The sequence below is a fragment of the Argiope bruennichi genome, chromosome 5, assembly GCF_947563725.1.
Source record: "Argiope bruennichi chromosome 5, qqArgBrue1.1, whole genome shotgun sequence".
Taxonomy (NCBI): domain Eukaryota; kingdom Metazoa; phylum Arthropoda; class Arachnida; order Araneae; family Araneidae; genus Argiope; species Argiope bruennichi.
This window is the reverse complement of record NC_079155.1, coordinates 98,161,267-98,183,386: the sequence shown is the minus strand read 5'-3', so window position 1 is coordinate 98,183,386 and position 22,120 is coordinate 98,161,267. Positions and strand designations below refer to the sequence as shown.

At 28.4% G+C, this 22,120-nt stretch overlaps 1 protein-coding gene across 2 annotated transcripts in view; it reads right to left on the bottom strand.

The window, feature by feature from the left end:
• Window positions 1-22,120, bottom strand: part of LOC129969385 (SCY1-like protein 2) — a 488,897-nt gene that overhangs the window by 149,475 nt on the left and 317,302 nt on the right. For both annotated transcript variants that reach the window (XM_056083944.1, XM_056083946.1), the window contains exon 8: window positions 19,644-19,769. In XM_056083944.1, the coding sequence (XP_055939919.1) occupies window positions 19,644-19,769 (126 nt within the window). The remainder of the gene's footprint in view (window positions 1-19,643; window positions 19,770-22,120) is intronic.

Below are 22,120 nucleotides of genomic sequence, written 5' to 3'. Positions count from 1 at the left end.
GAATACTATATAAATAACATATTACGCATAGGAGTTTTATTTTTATTAGAAGTTTCACAATTCTTAATGACAAAATAACGTTTTAATTTTTTACTATGTTAACTATTTTACATAATAATAATTTTTTTTTCTTAAATAATGATTCAAGCAAATTTGTAGCTTTAGATTTTTGGCAACATTAATCAATATTTAATTGTGGAATGCAATGCGAACATCTCGGGTAATAATGTTTAAGCTTGTGATTTAATTATACTTTTCTGCAACTGATTCTATTATAACAGAAATAATTACAAAATGAATCGGTTATACCATGAATTCAAATATTTTTGGAACAATAATAATTGATTATTTAGTAAAATTGAGCATTTCATCATTTTTATTTAGACGTGAGGGTCTATACTGATAGAATGATGATGGAAATTCCTGATTCTTTATAATTTTGATTTGTCTGAAATGGTCCATTGAACCATATCTTCAGTTATCAGTTCTCATTCCTATAGAGTTTCATTTATTTAGATATAAAAGTATATTAGATATAACTTCTATGGTTCAAAGTTACCAATAACATATACCTTAAGAGGATTAATTGAATATGGACTTTCCGTTTGTATTTATGGTTGTTATGCAAAATTTCATTCTTAGTCCAATTTTTAATTCAACCAATAAGCTTCATTAGCAACATCTGAAAATAATAATTAGGAACTGGAGCATTCTATAATTTCACTGTTGATTGCAGGAATATATCTTCTCATTTCTTAAATTGATATCATTTAAAAGACCTTACTCATTTCAGATTATCATTATCTCATTATATTTACAAACATTAAGGACAGGCGAAGTAAATAGAAACAAGTTATCCTTTTTTTAAATGGAAATGAAAATGGAACCAAAAGTGCAAATGAAGACCGCTACTGAGAGCTCTTTGCCAGTGAATTAACTAACCGACTGAGAAAATAGACATTTAACTCTTATTATTTTCAATTCAAATCAGGTAAATCGAATTTATTTGCATATTTTTTGAACATCAAAGAATAAAGTAATTCTAACTTTTTAGAAATAAAATCAAATATAAAAAAATGTTGGTTCATTCATTTTAAGTGTCGATTAATGTAACGTGAAATCTTTACGATAAAAATAAAAATATGGATCCGATACAATGCACGATAAAAGTGCCACAGTGTTCAAATTAAGAATGCAATTATATACTAATTACACGAGTAACAGCATTACAAATAATACATATCATGGCAATTGCGATAATAGCAAATAGGACATTATATTAACTTACAACCGTTTATATGTTGAACTTTATCAATATTGAAAGACCCTCAAACGCCTGTTCAATCAATACCAGCGGCACTTGCTTTGTTGTTTACCCAAATAGGTTTGAGGGATAGACTGATTTTCGAAAAACTTTCAAGGATGTCTGATAGCTATCGCCGAAGTAGATCTTTGGTAAATCAAGTTTTAACTTTCCAGCTGCTTATCCTGCGGTTGGCAATCAATCCTATTTTCTATAGCATCCCAGATTTTTAGCAGTTAAATATATCTGTTTTTAAGATTACAAATTTTTATTATATCGCGTTATTGTCGTGCAACATATAGTATGAGTTCGTTCTGTTAAAAAAATTATTTGAACTTATTAGCAAATGTCGCATCTAAAAACTGATTTTTTTTAAAAAAAGTGCGCAGTCAGAGGATTAAAGGGCACAGGTCATCATGGCCGATTTTTGAAGGGACAGGAAATTTTTCTTATCTTTGAAAAAGAAACTTAGGTGTTCCGTTATTCTGAGGTGATGAACTTGAATGATGTTAGGAAACAGAAGACTAAAGCAGATGTTCAAAGCCTTGCCTTCTAATGCGATACACACGTGAAGGGCTATTGGTCATATAATTAAGTTATTGTACTAATTTGTATTCAATTTAATCTATGTTGAGCTTTTTATTTTATATATAATTTTTTTATTTCCAAGACTCCAGTAGAACGCACGCACGCACGCACACACACACACACACATTCACATGCTCATATATTTCAAAAATGTCGAAATGTGAGCAAAGAGCACTCTGATTATTGAATAATCTAATATATTAAATAATATTTTAAACAACACACACACACACACACAATATACTTTTTCCGTATATGATTGTGAATGATACGCTGTATTCCATTTTGAATATTTTTACATGCGTAATCTTTCTTTCAGGTGGAAATTTACTTAAAAACTTTTAAAACATTTTGTATTGATTGATTTTTGCATTTTAAAACTCCAAAGAAAGAAGAAATAATAAAGATCAAAAGTGAATGGATGTACGCGAAAAGATTAGTTCGCATTTTGAAGAATTGATTAATCTGTAAGCCTCGTTTTACTCTGATGGTTGCCTTCTTCACTAATATAGAATAAAAAGAAAGGGCCGGTGGATTTCGAAGAATCTTAATCAGTTCTAGCTCTGTAATGTGCTGGGAATTATAAACAGAAAAGTTCTCAGAAAACTCCAGCTGCCGCTATTTTAAATAATCTTTGCTGTAGTAATGTCAATTTCTTTATTACCTCATCTATATGCAGTATGCATCGATTCTTTAAATGCATATCCAGTTTCTGGAAATTATTTTTGAACAAATGCTTGAGGTTAAATATGGAGTTAGCTTGTTCGAAAAACTCACGTTTCGACTTTTTTCGTCACGTGATGTGTGTTGAAAATAGTTCTTTCTAAAATATACCAGTTCCGTCAAATGGTTTGGATAAACATACTTCAAATGTTCTTTTGGGTATTACTGTACTTTTTATGCCATGCATGTCATTGAAGTGTTCAGGATATTGCTTTCTTACATGAAGTATTCTAGATTTCCGAAACAGAATTTAAACCTTTTCTGATTTATTGGCAACTGCTCTTCTTTACTAGTTGCAGGACTTTAATTTTTATTATTATCGTCTAAAAATTATTTTGAAACTAACAAACGTTAGTAAACAAACTTTTAAAAAAGATTCTAAGTGTTGAAACTTACAGCTTATTTTTAAACCATTAGTTAGTGAAATGAAGCGGTGAAAAATTTGAGGCTTAAATCTGTTAGATCTAAAAATCTTGTTTTTTTTTTGGATATCAGAACATTATTTTCGTTAACAAATATTTGAAATTCATCACATGGTCTATAGAGAGCTATACAATCATTTTAAGTTTCCCCGATGTATAAAACGGAACTCTTTTCCTTCCATCTGATTGATATACGTAATTGTCTACTCATTGCTTTCAATTTCCTTTAAAATCGGAACTTTCCTAAAAAAATGCTTTTTGCAATAGAAACTGCAATGAAGAAATCATTTATTAATTTTCACACTGTTATCTTTTAAATTTGTAAATGTTTATTTGCAACTTTTGTAAATGTTATTCCTCTGTCAAATGCACTCCTTCTTTCTATGATAAATTTAATCTTCCTTGCTTGGCGCATTAATCTTTTTCGCCAAACGCTTTCAACGCCGCCAAGAGATTAAGGACGGAATCGCTGAAGAAATTTTTTTTAACTCCCTTAATGGTATGGATGAACAACTTTTATGTATTTTTCATGTTAGCGTTGTAAGCGTTTTTCCCTTTTGATTTATGATACGTAAAAGTAGAAAAAAAAATAGATACAAAATACCTTGATTTCGTTACACTCAATTGACTTTTGCAACAGGAAACCATATTGGTTACTGGGCATGGTATAAGTAATTGTTGAGTTAAAAGCTGAGAAGAGGTTAGGTATTTTTAAATAGGATATATAAAATAATTTTGTTTAAAGTACTTTAATCAAATGAATAGCAATTATTTGATCACTGTATCGAGTAATTTCTAAATATACAGGGTGTTTATAAAGTCCCGGACCCATTTTGATGTTTAATAACTCGTAAAATAATAAAGATATAAACAAACTTATGGCATTTATTGATGAAATAACTCATATATTTTCCTTTTCAGGTTTGAATATTTTTACTTTTGTAAATATCGTCTGCGCGTGTGGTTAATTTCAGATAATTTCATTTTCCAGTCTAAATATCTGTACTTTTCTAAATATTGTCTGCTTATTAATTGCATTTTTCTCTCTTTTGTTTTTGTCAACTATTGCAATGTTATGTTTACTTTTGATGTGTTTGTTCTATGTAGTACTTTTGTATGTGATGATTTATTCGAGCGGATATTAAGGAGAATGCATACACCACAAGAGAAAGCACAGATTTTATGGTGGTTCATAGAAATGAAATTGATAGTGCAAGCACAGAGAAATTTCAGAAGAATTTACCAAAAAGATCCTCCATCCAAAAACAGCATCTTGCGGTGGAAAAAGAATTTTCTAGAAATTGGAAGTATCGAAGATAAGAAACGTTCCAGACGTCCTTGCACAAGTGATTTTGATGTTGAGCGTGTCAGAGAGACATTTTTACACAATCCTAGAATATCTGTGAGATCAGCGGCAACAGAATTGGATATGCCAATTTCGACGGTGTACAAGGTTATTAAGAAAAAATTAAGACTGCATGCATACAAAGTTCAAATTGTTCAAGTTTTGGAACCGAACGATAGACCTAGGAGGATGGCCTTTGCAACAGATATGCTAAGGAGGATAGAAGATGCTGCTGATTTTCTGAAGAGCATAATGTTCTCCGATGAAGCATCCTTTCATGTTTCTGGCATTGTTAATCGCCATAAAGTGTGCAAATGGCTCTGTGGATGCCGACATGCTTGTCGCTACCTGGCTTGAAATTGACTATCGACTTGATATTCTCCGTGCGACGAAGGGGGCACACGTGGAAGTTCATTTACAAGGGTCATGAAACTTTTTGAGTCTATTTAACCATTTATGTTATTAATTTAAATCTATCTTTATTATTTTATGAGTTATTAAACATCAAAATGGGTCCGGGACTTTATAAACACCCTGTATTCTGTTTAACTTTATTTGCTTTAAGTTTCAAAAAATAAAATTATGTAATCGAATTTTTATTCACTTTTTGATAAACTAGTGATTTTTAATATTAAAAGCTTATTCATTTCTGATGACAATAGATTATTTAATGATATTCTCAGCATTTAATTTTCAACTAATCAATTAATGTAATTTTGTTTCATTTTAATACTAGTTATACCCCTGGTAATGTGAGATCTGAGGAATATTTTCAAGAACATTTAATATTTATAACAATGGGATATAAATCGATGATTGAAATTAGAAAATAATAAAAATATTAAAAAAAGTTTGCATTTTAGTAGCGAAATTTAATTTTAATAATAAAAAGTATTTTTAACAAAATTTTTACATGATATTTTTAGAAATTTTTAGTTAAACTTTTGCATGATTTGCTCTTTTTATTAATATTTTCCATCATCACTTTGTATTTAGATTTTTTTTCCCAAATACCCTTTTCCTTGTGCATAGTAATATTTAGCATAAAATAAGTATCATGTTACTCTATGCATATCTGCATTTAATTTGAACCAAAAAAGTTTAAAGGGAATTAGGAAGACAGCTTTCATGCATTAAATGAATTAGTAAATTAATTTGATAAGGTGAATTAGGAAAGTTGATTTGTATGCGTCTCACAGGGGATTTAATAAAAATATATAAAATGTTTGCAAATAATAATCGATGAAATAATGCAAAGAAATTAAGAAAAGTAATAACTGAAAAAAAGTAATAACTGAAAGTAATTAATCCATTTAGTCTCAAAGCCAATTCTTATTTTAAAAGTATAACATAACAGATGAAAGGTTCTCTAATATGTTATGATGGTAATTTGAATTTAATGTATTGATAAGCGAAAATAATATAGATTCAGAATCGAGCTTTCAAATTAATCTTTCTTTTATGATAGGGGAAACTTGAATATAAAAAAGCTCATTCTAAAAGGTGATACAAAATTTATTGAAGAAATAGATAAAGAAGCGAAATTAAGAAACTAAGATTTATTTTATATGTATCATTATCATAGTCAAAGGAGTAGGAATTCAAAAATAAAATAACCAACAAAATGATTAAGAATGTAGATTTAAAAAAACGCATTCATAAGAAGAAAAAGTAAGTGATATCACCGACTCTCCGACCCGCCCGAAAGCACAATGAAAAAGAAAACTGAATGACCAGACCACCGCAACAACAACACTGGCGGGAACTGTGGTTGAGTCCTAAGGGCCATCACTGGCTTCGGTACAACCCTTCCCGAAGGAAGTATGTTCTGTCATCGGTGGGAGGAGCCATATTTCCCACCGTTTTGTGTACTCTCCAGGGTGGCGAGATCCAACCACCATACTGGAAGCATCTCATTCTCTTTTCAAGGTGCTTCCACTCCCCACGGGGCTTAAGGAGGAAAAGTAAGTAGAAATTTACATTTCATATCGAATTTGAATTCTTTGTAAAAATACTATCGAATTTGAATTCTTTAATAAAGCGATATTTCGCTCAATGTATGAATAATAATTCAGAAGAGTAATTAGATACTAAGTACATTTGGTTTTTTCTTATTGGATAAAAAATACATATAGTAATTGGAAACTGAAAATGTTGCAGCTTCTTTAGAACTTTGTTGAGCTTTGGAAGTTCATGATACATTGAATACATTTCATTTTTAGTTTTAGTTTAGTTATACTAACAACCCACTGAAAGCAACATTAAGACTATTTTGGGGCATGTCTCATAATTTAGAGTAGAGACGAAAAAGAGGACGATACCTGACTTTGTACTACATCCACGGAAGATGTTAAGCATGCGAAGTCAGATTTAGTTCTTTAGATTATTTTAGATATTTGTCAGATTAGATATGTTTCAAGATTTCATGGCAAAACTCATTTTAAGAGTTTCATATCGAGTTAATATGCTAATTATTAATTACATTTTGATTGATGTAATAGCTCCATTTGATGGACTTATTCCATGCAATTCATAAAAATTCATTTTTTAAACGTTTAATTTGAAAAATTACTATCATAATTAATAAAATATAATTTATTAAAAGAGTTTAAAAGAAAGTTTTTAATAAAAAAATATGGGAGAAAAAAAAAAGATTATATCAAATTTTGAAAAACTTACAAAAATAATATAAGGAATAAACTTTTCCAAATATTCATTGGAAATGAGAAATATACAGAAAGTATGTTTTTAGTTCCATACTTCTAGTACTATTGCCTTTAGCGGACTTCGCCTTTATACTGCTTCTATTTCTGATAAAAAAAATAATTCTATTTTTTATTACACTATAAATAGCATATTTTAAAGGATAGCTTTATTGCTTTACTTTATTTTCTGTCTTTAAAGTCTGAATGAAAAATAAATGTATTTTCGGAAATTTCAAATTAAAATTCTTTACTTTTATTCTTTTCATAGAATATAAATCTTTTCAATAAGATATTTCTGAAACAGGAATATAAATTTACACATATTTCTCATTTCCCCTAGATGGCACTTTTTTAAAATTTTATTCAAGCCTTTGAAGTTTTTTTTTTCTGAACAGGATCTAAATTTGATTTCCAGAGTAAAAATAAGTACTTGCTTTTTGTGGAGCTAAAATTAGAATTTATTACTATTCGCTTAATTTTATTATTTGGTTTCCGCGTTTAGAAAAGGAATCCACTTTTTATAAAAGTAAACAAGCAAATAATGTACAATTTTTAAAGCTCGAAACCAGGTTAACTTTAAAATGAAGTCCGCGAATTAAATGAATAAAAGTGATTCAACTCTTAATTAAAAGACTGTTTTCCTTGAAAACAGGAATGCGTTTTAACATTATTTTTAGACTATCCAACAAACCATTTTGCTAGAAAATATGTTGAAATAATCTTACTTCATTAAAATTCTGAGAAACAAAAATATGAATATGAAATAAACAGAAATAATTTTTATTCTGTGAGTATTTCGTTTCAGCATTCCCTATATGTTTACGCTTCTCTTTGAAAATAGCAACATCTCGAAAATTCAATTAATAGAAAAATTCCTTAATAAATTAATAAAAAAAAATCCTATAACTATTTGCCATTCTCTAGAAGTTTTCATTAATGAAGCATTCATCATAAGCGTGTTTGTTTTCCTACATTCCATTTAATGTGTTTAATTGTTGTAAATCAAAAGCATACGTCGCAGAATGTTTTCTAGAAATATTCGAATGCATGAAATAAATATAATCTTGCAAAAATATTGTGCATGTCACTTATTTCCCTTAATTGCAGTATAGTTTAAAAGCATTAAATTTATAAATATGTTATGTTTCTCTTGTTAAAAGTACTTAAACAAATAACTGCTTTAGAATATTCTAGATTGAAAAATTTCTGAATTATACACACGAATTTAGATTTAAATTTCATTCATTTGGAATAATGAAGGCAGCCATATTGTTTCATTGTAGAGCCATGAATGCATGTGCCTGCTATTTTAAACGACAAGCAATTATTTTGAGATAATGTTTTGATCTAAATCAATTTGAGCTTTCAGAATCAAATGAATTTTAATTTCGAACGAAATTTTATTATTAGTTATTGTAATTTATTATGAACAAATCCATTAAATTTAACTCCGTCAGTAGTTTCAAAAATAAAGGTAATAAAAAATATTTTCTTGGAAAAATAAAAATAAATTTTTTCAATATCTGTTTTTTAGTCCAAACTTTTAAATTATTTTCTTTAAATTAGTGATTTAATTATTGATTTTTGCCCTCTTTTCTTTTATTTTTAAAAATCAGAATAAGTATATATATATATGATACCACTTCATACAGATTGAGTGCCTTTCAATATGTAAGTGCCTGTTTCTTTGAACAAAGTCCAGATTCAAATAAATAATTTCTGCAATAATATATGCATTTGCTCTAAATTTCACATTAAATTCCTTCGAAAATTATAGATAAATATTTTTTGTTCTATGAAATAGTCTAATAATACCGATGCATCTGAAAATGCAAAGGGAGATTTCAAAAAGCCTTCACAATTTTGATCTTGTTGTACCAATAACTTTTCTTTTACTGAAGGCACAGATGTTACATTAATGAAATATTTTTTTAGCACCGAATGGGATAGACACTGAAGCATAAAAACCATAAGAATTTCACTCTTTATCCACGTCTAACTAATCTGTCTCGTCTTTTATCAATATTCAGATACTTTTAATTTTCTTTCTGATTTCCGTTACCTATATCGATGGCTCGTTTAATTACTGAGGGAGCAAGATAAGAATAGGTGACGCCATGTTTAATGGTAAGTGAACGTAATTGAACTTCTAATCGTTTGAGATGGCAGAAAAGTAATTTCATGTTAGCTATAATTCCGGTTTTAAAAGTGTATATTGGCATACCAGATTTATTGTGGAGGTTCAGGTAAATGAAATAATTTGAGATTAAAAATTGAAATATGGAGAAAACAATGAAGATTCCCCAAAATGCTTTTAACAATACTTATTTTTATCAATTTACTCTGCTTTTAATTGAAATTCTACGATTCTTAAGGAATTCAATGTCTGTTCAAACAAATTAAAGAACGTCTTTTTAGTCAATGTCTGTTTAAACAGATAAAGATCAGACTATTGCAAAATGGTGTAAAAAAGAGAATATGCAGTACGATTATAATATAGTCTATGTAGTAATATCGTAATGTGCACCATTATTATGTTTTGCTGTTAACAGCAATTCTACTATTCTTAATGTTTTTTGCTTCTTAGTGAATGCCCTTTTAATCAGATCAATGAACAAGCAGATGATCAACGGGGAAAAAAACACTATGTATTATTTTTTGTGTAGTATTATTAAAATGTAGTCTATATAGTAATGTTTAAGGTTGCTATTAACATCAGTACTGAGCTTCTTAAGGAATATCCATTTAATCAGATTAATCACCAAACTGTTCGAATCCTCAAAGAAGAAAGAGACTATGTATTTACTCTTTTATTTTGTTTCTCTTAAATTCATTCTTTATGATTCAAAACTCGATGGAGTAAATGAGGAAAAGATTATTGTAAACAAAGCAACGAAAGCAAATAACTCTATGTGTTTTTCCCCCTCTTTTTGGTATTCTTATAATTTACCTGTCAAAATAACCACCAGATAAGGCAGCTCAGCAATATGAGGTTCTACTCATATAGAAAAAGAAACCCGGAAAAAAATCACTTTCTGATATTAGTTATTATTTTATTAGAGGTACATAGGATGCATCAATATTTTTTTTATTTGTAAAATTGTCATTTTATAATCATGTTTAACTAATCTGTCAGGAAATCAAGGAAGATAAAATTCCCCTACTGATATCAGTTATTTTTCTAATAGCGGTGCATATGATGGATGCATCAATAAATTATTTCTTTATTCATAAGAGTTTCATTTTATAACAGTGTTTAACTAATTTGTAAGGAAATCAAGGAAGATAAAATTCCCCTTCTGATATCAATTATTTTACTAATAGTGATACACATGATGCATCAATAAATTATTTCTTTATTCATAAGAGTTTCATTTTATAACAGTGTTTAACTAATCTGTAAGGAAATCAAGGAAGATAAAATTCCCCTTCTGATATCAATTATTTTACTAATAGTGGTACACATGATGCATCAATAAATTATTTCTTTATTCATAAGAGTTTCATTTTATAGCCATGTTTAACTAATCTGTCAGGAAATCAAGGAAAATAAAATTCCCCTACTGATATCAATTATTTTTCTAATAGCGGTACACATGATGCATCAATAAATTATTTCTTTATTCATAACAGTTTCGTTTTTTAACCATGTTTAACTAATCTGTCAGGAAATCAAGGAAAATAAAATCCCTCTACTGATATAAGTTATTTTTCTAATAGTGGTACACATGACGCATCCATAAATTACTTCTTTATTCATAAGTGTTTCATTTTATAACCATGTTTAACTAATCTGTCAGGTCTTATATCAGTCTTCAGATAGATTTATTTCATTTCCTGTTGAGTTGATTAGATCGATGGATGATTTAATTTCTACCTAACACCACATAACCATAACTGATCTTGTAATCGCCTAATCTTGAAGAAAAGATTTTTTTGTGTTAACTGTAATTTCAATTTCAAAAATATATTTTAAGACTTGCAGCTCATTGTGAAAGTTAAACTAAGTACAATTAATCAAATCAGAAAACAAAATCGAATGCACAATAAAAAAATTTCTGAAATTATTTCCTCTCATATATTTTATCTAACCATTTGACTTACTACTAACTGTATTTCTGATTTTCTTAATGCTTTTTGCTTCTTAATCAATGTCTATTCAATCAGATCAACGGCCAAAATGTTGATCACCGATGGAGAAAAAAAGACACTATGTATCTAATCTTCCATTTCTCCTCTCCTAAACTCTAGTTATTCATTGACATCTGAAACTCGGTGAAGTAAATGACGAAAAGATAATTACAAACAAAACGATAAAAGGAACGAATCCTAGGTATTTTTTCTTTATCTTCTTTCAGTAATCTTATAAGTTACCTGTCAAGCTGACCGCCAGATAGCAGAGCTCAGCAATCTGATCCCCACCGACATTCCCAGACAGAAAGAGTCGGAAAATAAACTCCACCTTGGCTGTGGGAAAAATAGAACAATAATAAGACGGTTACAGACCTTTTCCCTCCATAAAAATGGAGGGAGACAGCTTGAATGACGTTACAGAGGAGAACCAGAAAAAGGAAGATGTTGAAAAAGAAAGAAAGAAAAAACATGATTCTTCGTTTTGCGCATCCTCTAAGGGGAAGGAGGATCTTTCATTAGCTTTTCTAAAGGATCCCTCTCTCCCAGACATGGTGGTTGTGGAGAGTTTTAACAGCTCGCCTTTTTTTCGAATTTTTCCTTCTCGCTTTCTCCTTCAGATTTTGAATGAATGAGAGGGTTCTTGAAGAAGCACTCTAAAATGTGTACGGTTAGTTATTTAAGGGTTTCGCTGGTTGGATACCCATTGTTGGCAGCATGGGAGATCTCTGAGAGTTTGCTCTGTTGGCATGGGGTATAAGTAACGTGTTTTTCTAAAGATTCAGTGGATGAAACTGTTTAAAAAACCGCCACAGTTTCAGCTTTAAAGACTATTTTAGATTTTTTTTAAATAAAAGATTAAGAAACATAATAATAGCTTGGCATCTATAAGTTGTAAATTGAATTTAGATAAGGTAGGTGACTACATAAGAAATATATTTTTTTTTTTGCGAAATTATGAGATTTTTATTTAATATTTTTAATATTTTAACAGTTTTCTCTATAAAATCGTTAGCATTTTGTTTATAAGTCTTTTTTTACATACGTTTAAATGCTATATTGCCTATTTAGATGTTACTTTCTCAAATTCTAACCTCTGACCAAATTTTCTGGAGACAAATTTCATGAATAAAATTCTAATTCATATTGTTTGTTCAAATACGTCATAATAATTTCTGAACTAGAAAATAAGAATTCTATTTATTTAGAAATATTTTATAGTTAATTAATACTTCAGAATGTGAATTAAATTGAACATTATGTGTTATTTATCAGTGGAACAATATTTAAAGAATCGATAGAAAAACAGCTTATATTTTAGTTCAGGAACTATATAATATATTTCTTTAGTTACATTCAACATTTTAAGCAAGTCATTTGATAAACCTCTGAGCTTGAAGAATTTTTCTTCATGCCTTTTTTTAGTCAAAATCTGTTCTTTTTTTTTCCAATTTTTGAAAAACATTTGCCATTTAACTGGTATATCTTGGTTTCATATAAGTTTTTTTTTTCGTTCACTTATATGCAAATATTCAAAAGCATAACTAATTTCGAATGTTTCTCAAAAAATTTCACCCGGACGTAAACCCAAACTTTAACACAATCGATAAACGATGCTTTTTAAAACTGTTTAAAAATTCTGGACCTTTTTAAATTGCTGTGAAGAAAGAAAACTATAATCTTTACGCTTATATATTTTTACGACTTTTAATGAAACAGCTTTATTTTTGGGTCGTAAGTAGGAGAAAGTTGTTAATTTGGATTTGCACGAGGAACAGAATTTATTGTAAATGAATGGGAATTCGAAATACATTTTACAATATGACAGCTAGTCATTTAGGAAATTTGGCAATTATTTCGATTAATTTATCGACAATGTGAGAATGTTTTCAGCATGTGAGCTATAGTAATAGAATAAATATTGGATTCCTCATAGAGCACTTTTTAAGCAAAAATTACTTGACACAATAAATTTAAAACGTATGTAAAAGAAAAGTAAATCTTTAGCTTCGGTGATTAATCGTCACAGTGTAAGTAATTAATTCAAATCTGGTTATTTATATTTTAGTAACGGCTTAGTTTAAATCTTACTGATGCTACATAAAACTTGAAAATTTTGGATCAGTAAAAAAATTTATCAGTTTTAAGGCTAAAATATATTATCGCTAAAAGATGAACGAATTTACGATTTATTTCTTCGACATATAATCACAAAAACGAAAAAGATTTTACTTTATTAATTTGAACGAAAATTTTAATAGCTGGAATTCACATAAATAGATAAATTTTAGATGGATAGATGAATATGTAATTTAAAGAGTAATACTATGATTAGATTATTGGTCAACATACATGTTAATTTATCTATCCATTCAATAATATTATTTGCTTCTATAAAGGATTCAAATTAGCGATAAAAACATAAAATTAATTTTAAATCTTTTGGATAAATTTTTGCATCCATAATCTTTATAGTCAAATCAGTATATGATGTTTAGGAACAGCTATCCGAACTTAACGATAACTAGTTTCTAATTATCTTGAATATAGCATATATCAATTTCAAAAGTATTGAAACTTATTCTCTGGGAATAATTGAAAAAGTATTAAAAGTAGTAAATTATTTTTATTGATTTGTTATTTACAAACTATTATAATAAATAAATATCGAATTTTAAAAGAAGCATTCTTTACTGATTGCGTTAAAAGCATTTACTCTTCAATAAATTAATTAAAAGTCAAGTGGAAAAAAACCCATTATTTTGTATAGATTGGAGTCAAACATTAATAGAGAGAAGTACTTTTTAAGGAAATAAATCTTCAATCTTGTAGTGTTCGATGTCATATGAAATTGAAAAAGTTCAATTTCTGATCCTGTTGAAATTAAAGTTTTTACTTTCACTGAAATATCTATCTAATAATCAGTAAATCCTCAACACAGCCTTCTTTAACTAGTTTCACGCTACAAAGATGCTTTAGATTCAGCTAGAGGATTATATTCCGTCAAAAAGGCTTTGTGTGTAATTCTTAAAAAACATTAATTTTAAGATCTAAGTTTGTTGTTGAGATTCTTTCAGAAATAAAAATTGAAACCGAGCGGTTTCAAAAGCTGTCTTTCGTACTGAAGCATTGGATTTGAACCTGGATTATATGTTTTCTTCTTCTGTTATATAATTTCTTCAAAACTTTCGCGTCTTTATAATGTCATCGAAATCCAAAAGCACTCAAAGAATTGTATTCTGGTTCTTGTGAGATCCGTAACAAAAAATAATACAAACTTTTCTAGCGACGTGTTCACTTTGATAAAAAAATAATATAAAGAGAAGAATATTAAAAAAGATAGGCACAATGGAAAGAAATATTCTCTGTGTCGGAGAAATAATACCAAAATATTCTTGGGATATTTTTAGAATATAAACAAATTCGATTTGGAATAAATTTAAAGGATAACTGTTTGCTCAATGTGATTGTACTTTGATTTTAATTCGAATTTGTTCATTAGTCACTCAATTCTGGAAAGATTTTATTAAATAATGATTAATTTCTCATTTAAGACTTTCTACGTATATTTGTACAAATGTTACGAAATTATGAATTTTTTTCTGAATTAGTAGCAGTATTCAAATTTTAATTTAGTCATAATTACGTCACATTTTGAAGCACAACGAGGCCTATTTTGGGGAGGAATGCATAAATTTGGAACTATTGTCAACAATAAGTACAGCGCATGAGTTAGAACTTTCTTTTCAAAATTCTACACCAGAAAAGCATGACAAGAATCGAAAATTATTGAAAACCTTAATGGAAAAATTTATATATATATATATTCTTTAAAACACCTTTCGTAAAAATGCCCTTCTGTTTATATGGAACTGATATTACCCAGACCGTAAATTTTAAGAGATATTTTCTTAATATAGATAAAATATCTCATTTAAATTGTCTTGATTGTTCTATATATTACTGCCGTGAAATTCAGATTGCTACTAAGTGGGGACCTTTTAGAAAAGATGAATGTAATCTATTTAAAGGCTTGATACGACACGTTACTAATTCTACATCTACAATTTTTCTATATAATTCTTCAAACATGGAAATATGGTTTTTTTAATCATATTAACCAAATTAAATTAATGGATTGTAGAAAAAAATATTTTGATCAAAGCAGATTAGAGTTTAAAGAAATTCTATTAATTCTCTTTATATCCACCTTATTATAAACATATTTGTCATTCATGTTTGAGGAATTATTCTTGGATATTTATGCTTAATACACTTTCTAATTAAAAGAGAAATCCACAAAATTTTGGAAAAAAGACATATTTCGCAATTTAATGGAATATTCGGAACTGATATAGAAGATGTATTTGTTAAATTATGAATTTTAAAATTTCCCATTAATAATATAATAGACAAAAGAAATTTAAAAGGAAACTCCAAATAATTATTAGCATCATAATACGATTTTAAATTATGCCCTATTTTGCTAACTTTGCAGTGTCTTAGAAATAATTTGTATCGATATTTCTATCAAAATATGCTCCAATTTGCAAGAATTAAACAGAGCACATCTAGAAATACTCTTACAGCCAATCAACACTTTCTCACCATGTAAATTTCACATTTCTATTTTTTTATAATTCATTTGAAGGATTTTAGCAAATGAAATGCAGTAGATGTTACTTACCAAAAAAATTATTTCTTAAGGGGGTCCGGGACACATTTTGAAAATTTTTTTATTAATTAATTTAAAATTTTGAAATTATTTGTACTGATCAACCATCTTATTAATAAGCAAAATCACAACACAAAGGTTTTCAAAAAATTTTTTTAAACTTAAAATTTAAATTTTTTTAAAAAAAAGTGACGTTGTTTTAAATCGATATAACTCAAAATATTTTTGATCAATTTTCAAAATTTTTTCATTAAATCAAACACAAATATATATTCTTTCATTTTGATTCGGCAATTTAAAAAATATTAATTTAAAAAAATTAAAAAATTTTGAATGAAAATTTTGAAAAAATCTTGGGTACTTTTTTTTAAAAAATTCATATCTTGAAAAGTAAAAATTTTTTTTTAATTTGCTGAATCAAAATTAAGGCAAACAGTTTGAAAAGTATGTGTTTCAAATTTCAGACCTCTATCTTTATATGATCTGGACTTATATCAATTTGATCACAACAAATAATGAAAAAACGCAACATGGTTAAAAATGCGTTTAAAGTTTAAAAATAAAATTTATAAGAATAAAACTATTTAAATACATTTAAAAGCTTCCAGATGCATAAGAGACGCCTCCCTTCCTCACAAGTGTTTATTTTAATTTAATTTTACATTTACAATTAAAAAAACAAACTTTAGAGCAGAAAATTAAAAAGCGCGTTGTCTCATGAAATGTTAACACAGAGGTTCTAATAAACACTGAATCTCTTCGTTTCACTTCATTATTGAAGGAGTTGAGTTGCATACAAACTAAATCTAGGATTTAAAATAAATTCTTTAAAAATTTATTTAAAAAAAAATTAAAAATTAAGCTAAAACAGTGCCAGGAAATGTATGTTTACATTTAAAGAGATGAAGTTGCCATGACAACGCCTTTTTGCCAGTTGGAATTTCAAAGTAGTGGTCAACAAAAATTATGATATCTCTCGTTCTAATTAAGACAGAAACATGATTTAAATGTTATTTTAAGCAGAAAAGCATGCAGAAGTTTTTCAGCTGAAAAAAAAATTCGAAAATTTGACGATTTTTGTGTCCCAGACAAGGATTTTAGCAAATGAAATGCAGTAGATGTTACTTACCAAAAAAATTATTTCTTAAGCACAAGTCTTATTATTTGCCTTTCGGTCCTGTTTATGTTGATGAATCTAAGAATGGAACCATGCCCCATTTGCAATAGCTTCTCAGAAAAAATTTCATGCTTTTAACATACATATTGTTCTGTTTTTAACTGCTGATGTGTGCTGAGAACATAGCAAGTTAATGATTTTTTGGAGATTTTAAATATGTCTAATGGAAACTATATTATTTACAGTGATTCTTTGAAGCGTTTTAGTCTTTAAAATCACTTCATTAACCCTTTAAAGGGTCATTTTTTTCTAGTCATATTATGTTTAAATATGTTTAGGCTTGAAATTAGAATAAGAAAAGGGATTCATTTAGCTTATTAGATAAATTTAATTTGATTAATTAATTAATTTGGTTAATTAATAATTAAGTAACGAATCAAGACACATCATTTTCTCTCAGATAAAGAACTGAAGCATCTAAGTTTCTGACTTACTAAAAATATTTGTCAGAACTTATGCCAACCTACATAATTTCATACAAAGATTGATACATTTGGTGGGAAGCATACTTCCCACGGCCGTAGAAAAGGTTAACATAATCATCGAATGATATTTGAAGATGGATATCATCTTATGTGGATATATGTGGCAATAAGTGGACTGAGCAACAACGACAAATCCATATTTCTTTATATTTTGTGACACCCAAACCAATATGTGACTGGAAGAAATAAGTAAAGTGCTACTTTTGGGATTTGTAAACAGGGCTACTTTGGGGCATGTTGAACGGGATTTGTAAACTAAACAAATTGCATATTCCTAAACCTAATTCACAAAATTGGCTTTTTTTTAAAACTAGCCACCTTTGGTGACCAGGCTGTCCGCCAGTATTAATGTTTGCAAAAAGGTTCAATTAATATTTTATGCATTCATAATAGGTTTTTCAGCAAAATATTTTAAAGCTTCAAATTTTGATAGTCATATTTGAATATGCTTAATTTGCAGTAATAGTTGATTTATTTTTTAACTTGAGCTTTTGTCAATGTGATGGCAATATATTGATAAAAGCTATTTTTTTTGCCTTTAACGTGCTCGTGCAGATTAAATTTTATTTTTATTTTGTGCGAAATAAATTGTTGAAAAATATAATTAAATTATTTTTTAAAAATTCATTAAAAATAGGAAATAAATTTTTTGGTTAAAATATTAGTATCCTTAAAAAGATAATTTATTTTAAATCTTTAATGCGATGTAAAAATACATTTTGTGCTTGAATATTTTCGAAAATTATAGTGGATAAACGCCAAAATTTCGCTTAATTTTTAATTAATCAAATTTGCAGTTAAAAATTCGAAAAAATCGCTCCGAGGTGCACATTCCCGACCTCTAAGGTATACATGTGCCAAATTTGTTGGCTGTAGGTCCAATGATCTGGCGTGTAGAGCGCCAACACACACACACACACACACACACACACACTCACACACACACACACACACACACACACACACGCACGCACGCACACACACACGCACGCACGCACACACACACACTGAGCTTTATTATAAGTATAGATGACTTATATCTTTCTCTACTAGCCCGTCCGTAAATGTTTGATATTAATGGGCCATGGTTGGGTCGGCTTCGTTTCAAACGAGAGTTGAAGAGCATTTATCATTAAGAACTATCTCTCATAAAATTCTAAATTTCTCTATTGAGAAAAGAAACCGGTCCATTATTCAAAACCAAACCAAACAATTATTTTCTTTCATTAGTATAGAACTTGCAGTATAATGAGATGGTTGAAGTATGACACTGTATTAATCATCATCATACCAGTCACATCAGATTCACGGATAAATATATATTATAGGAGATCAATTGCGATGTCCACATTGTAAGTATGACTCAACAGTTTTTCACAGCCTTATTGAATGCTCATATTTTAATGCTTGTTTTACTTCAAAACAATACCATTGAAATCTGCCAATGTTGCTTGGCATAAAATGATGATAACATTTTTACCTTTTTAAAAATTCATATTATGCTTCATTTTTTATATTTTAATTCAAAATATCCTTTTATATTTGGTATTGTATTATGATTCTATCAATGATTACTTTTATATTATTTTAATTGGAACCATTTTTGTTAAGCTTTTGATTAAAAAAAATAAAGTTTGACGCAGTATAATTCAAACTGGATTCCACAATAAAATTTCTCACATCAAATCAAACAATTATTTTTCTTTACTTGACAACAATGTTTCGAAAAACAAAAGGACATCGAATCGCATCAGTTGCGTGGGAGACAAGGGTATCTTTCCAAATTATTTGAACTGAATAAATTATAAACATCCTGAAAAGCAATCCCAAACAGCACGAAAAAATTTTACTTTAAGGCCTTATCAAATTTTATGTAACAAATTCTGATTCGCACTAGTTCTTTGAAATGCTAGTCAATAAGTATCAGTAGCAGCCATTTTCTGCGTTGCTTTTGAAACCATGTTGCGTCGAAATCACTCTCTCTCTCTGCTTCAAAACTTGCGAATTCTTTTACCCTAGAGACCTTCTCATCATTCGCATCAAAGGAAGGAAATGTGAGAAGGTTGAAAAGTAAGAGTGGGTGTCTTACCTTCGGAATGCCAGGCAAGGATGCTTTGAGGCTGTGGTAGAAATGCGATTTGTGAGTCGTATCTTTCATTTGGATGACGTCCAGGTATTGCAAAGCGTGGACAGATGGATCGCTGAAGTATTTGATCTGGGAAAGAGAAGAAAAGAGCAGTTTTATATTAGCTTCTTCAAAACTTTAATAGGTTTGGAATATCTGAAACGTAAGAAAAGAAGGCAATCAGAATTTTTCAAAAGCTTTTTCCATAAGTAGTCGATGAGATTGTACTGTAAAAAAAAAGCATTATTATACTTTTTTATTTTGACGTATACGAAATATATAAAGCATTACAATCATGAAAAAAAATTCGAACTCGTGATTTTTTGCGAATCTTTATTTTTCGGATGTCACTGAGCCCATAAAACCCATTTTTAGAATGCTTTTTTTGTATGTCTATGAATAAGATGATCCAAAAGTCCATTCAGCTAGATATATGAAATTTGTTATAAGTTATTTGCATCAATTCTATACATCTATCAAATCTGTATCAGCAATTCTACCAAATTTTGAAAGAAATTTATTCAAAATATTTGGCTGTCCAATTGTACGAATACAAGTTAAAACAATAATTACTTATTTGACTACTTAGTAATTATTGTTTTAATTAAGTTTACATGGATAAAATCTGGTACACATAATGAACAAATAAAATAAGTAAATGTATATCAAATTTGGAAAAAAATCCATCAAGGGTTTGGTCTTTTGTTGGTAAGCACTTTCTCAAGTATGTAAATATGATACTAAAAAGTGCAATGATTTAGGTATAGAAAATTTGGCAAACAAATTACCGCCAATTGAAATCGCCAAAGATCATATGCTAATAGCTCTTTGTTGCACCTCAATCACATGCGGTTAATAATAAATAAATAAATTTATTAGAGGATGTGTGAGAACATTTCGAGGAACCCACTACCACTGTTTAAATATGAAGTTCTTAATATTAAAGAATATTCCCTTCCTTAGAAGTGGAAAAGTATTTATTTTATCGTTTGCATAAAAAAAAGATAAAAAAATACCACATTCACGGCGAAATGATTCCTGAATTTTTTTTGCAGCTATCCTCTAATAAAGTTTTATGAAAGCATTAAATATTTTTTTTTAAATTTGTAAGGCTATTAAAAAAGATTCAATCTCTGTATATCTAACTGCATAATAATAATTCACGTTATGCCTTTTAAAAAGAAATAAACGATATTTTTATATTTTTACTCACATATCTTTTCAAAGATAGTTAAATGAGTAAATGATGAGTATCGCAATCTCTACCTTTCACAACCCCCCAAAAAATGAATTTAATTTTAAAAAAATGCTTAAAATTTGATATTTTTGTGAGCATTAGAAACGTATTTACGTATGATTTCAAAATGTATGCATATAACGATGATATTAGCAAAAATATTTATTGACTAAATTTCTATGAAAATAATATGTTGCCAGTTAAAAAAGCTAATTATCATTTTCTATATTTGGAAATTCTTTTCTACTGTCTTTTCTGCAATGAAATAATGTTTTTTATATTAATTATATTTTTACTATCTGTAATATCTTTTGTATATTAATATTATCTTTGACTGTATGGAATGCGGAATAGATTTTGCGGAATTTATTACTATTTTCTGTATTTTCATTGTTTAGAAATTTTAATTTTTAAAACTCAGTTATGAAAAAGAACGCGGTCACAAGAATTTGGATCATGCCATCATCAAATGATTACAAAACGCAACAGACATTATAAAAGAGTGTTTGATAGCTTAAAAGCAACAATTTTTCAGCTGCAAAGTTAAAAGTATAAAATTTTGGATAGTATATAAAATCCAGATTTTGAAATTAAGAATTAAAAACACGTGAAATGAATTATTCAGAAATAAATAAATTAGATATAGCTTAATGAATAATTTATCATGTGTATAATTTGTACATACAAATTGATATTTCTTAATAACTTTATCTGCAATGTACTATTACTCGGTTTTTTACTTTCACGAAAAAATGGAAAGTTCTTATAGTGTACAAATTAAAAAACCATCAAATTTTATTATCTCTATTGCTAATTTTTTTTGGTACAATGATTTCTAAGACTAAAATTTTATATTTTCTTAATCCATAAACTAATTTATATCGTTTATGTATTATCATTTTATAATAACCGTTATATTTTACTATTCGGATTTAGATAAAAGCGTACATTTTCGATAAACGGAAATACAAAAAAACAGCCTTTTTGAAGAAAACAAGTGTAAGAAAAGATAGGACTGAAAAATAATCGAATAAATAAAACACTTTATGACTACCACGTTTTCTCTTCCGAGGTTATTACAAACTTCTGCTTTCACCTCAAATTCCGCTTTCCGACCTATCTACAACCGTAGTGGACGTAAACACTCGAAATAGTTTTCGAAATTGGTCCAATCTTCGCTGTTCCACGATTGCAGTCATTAGGA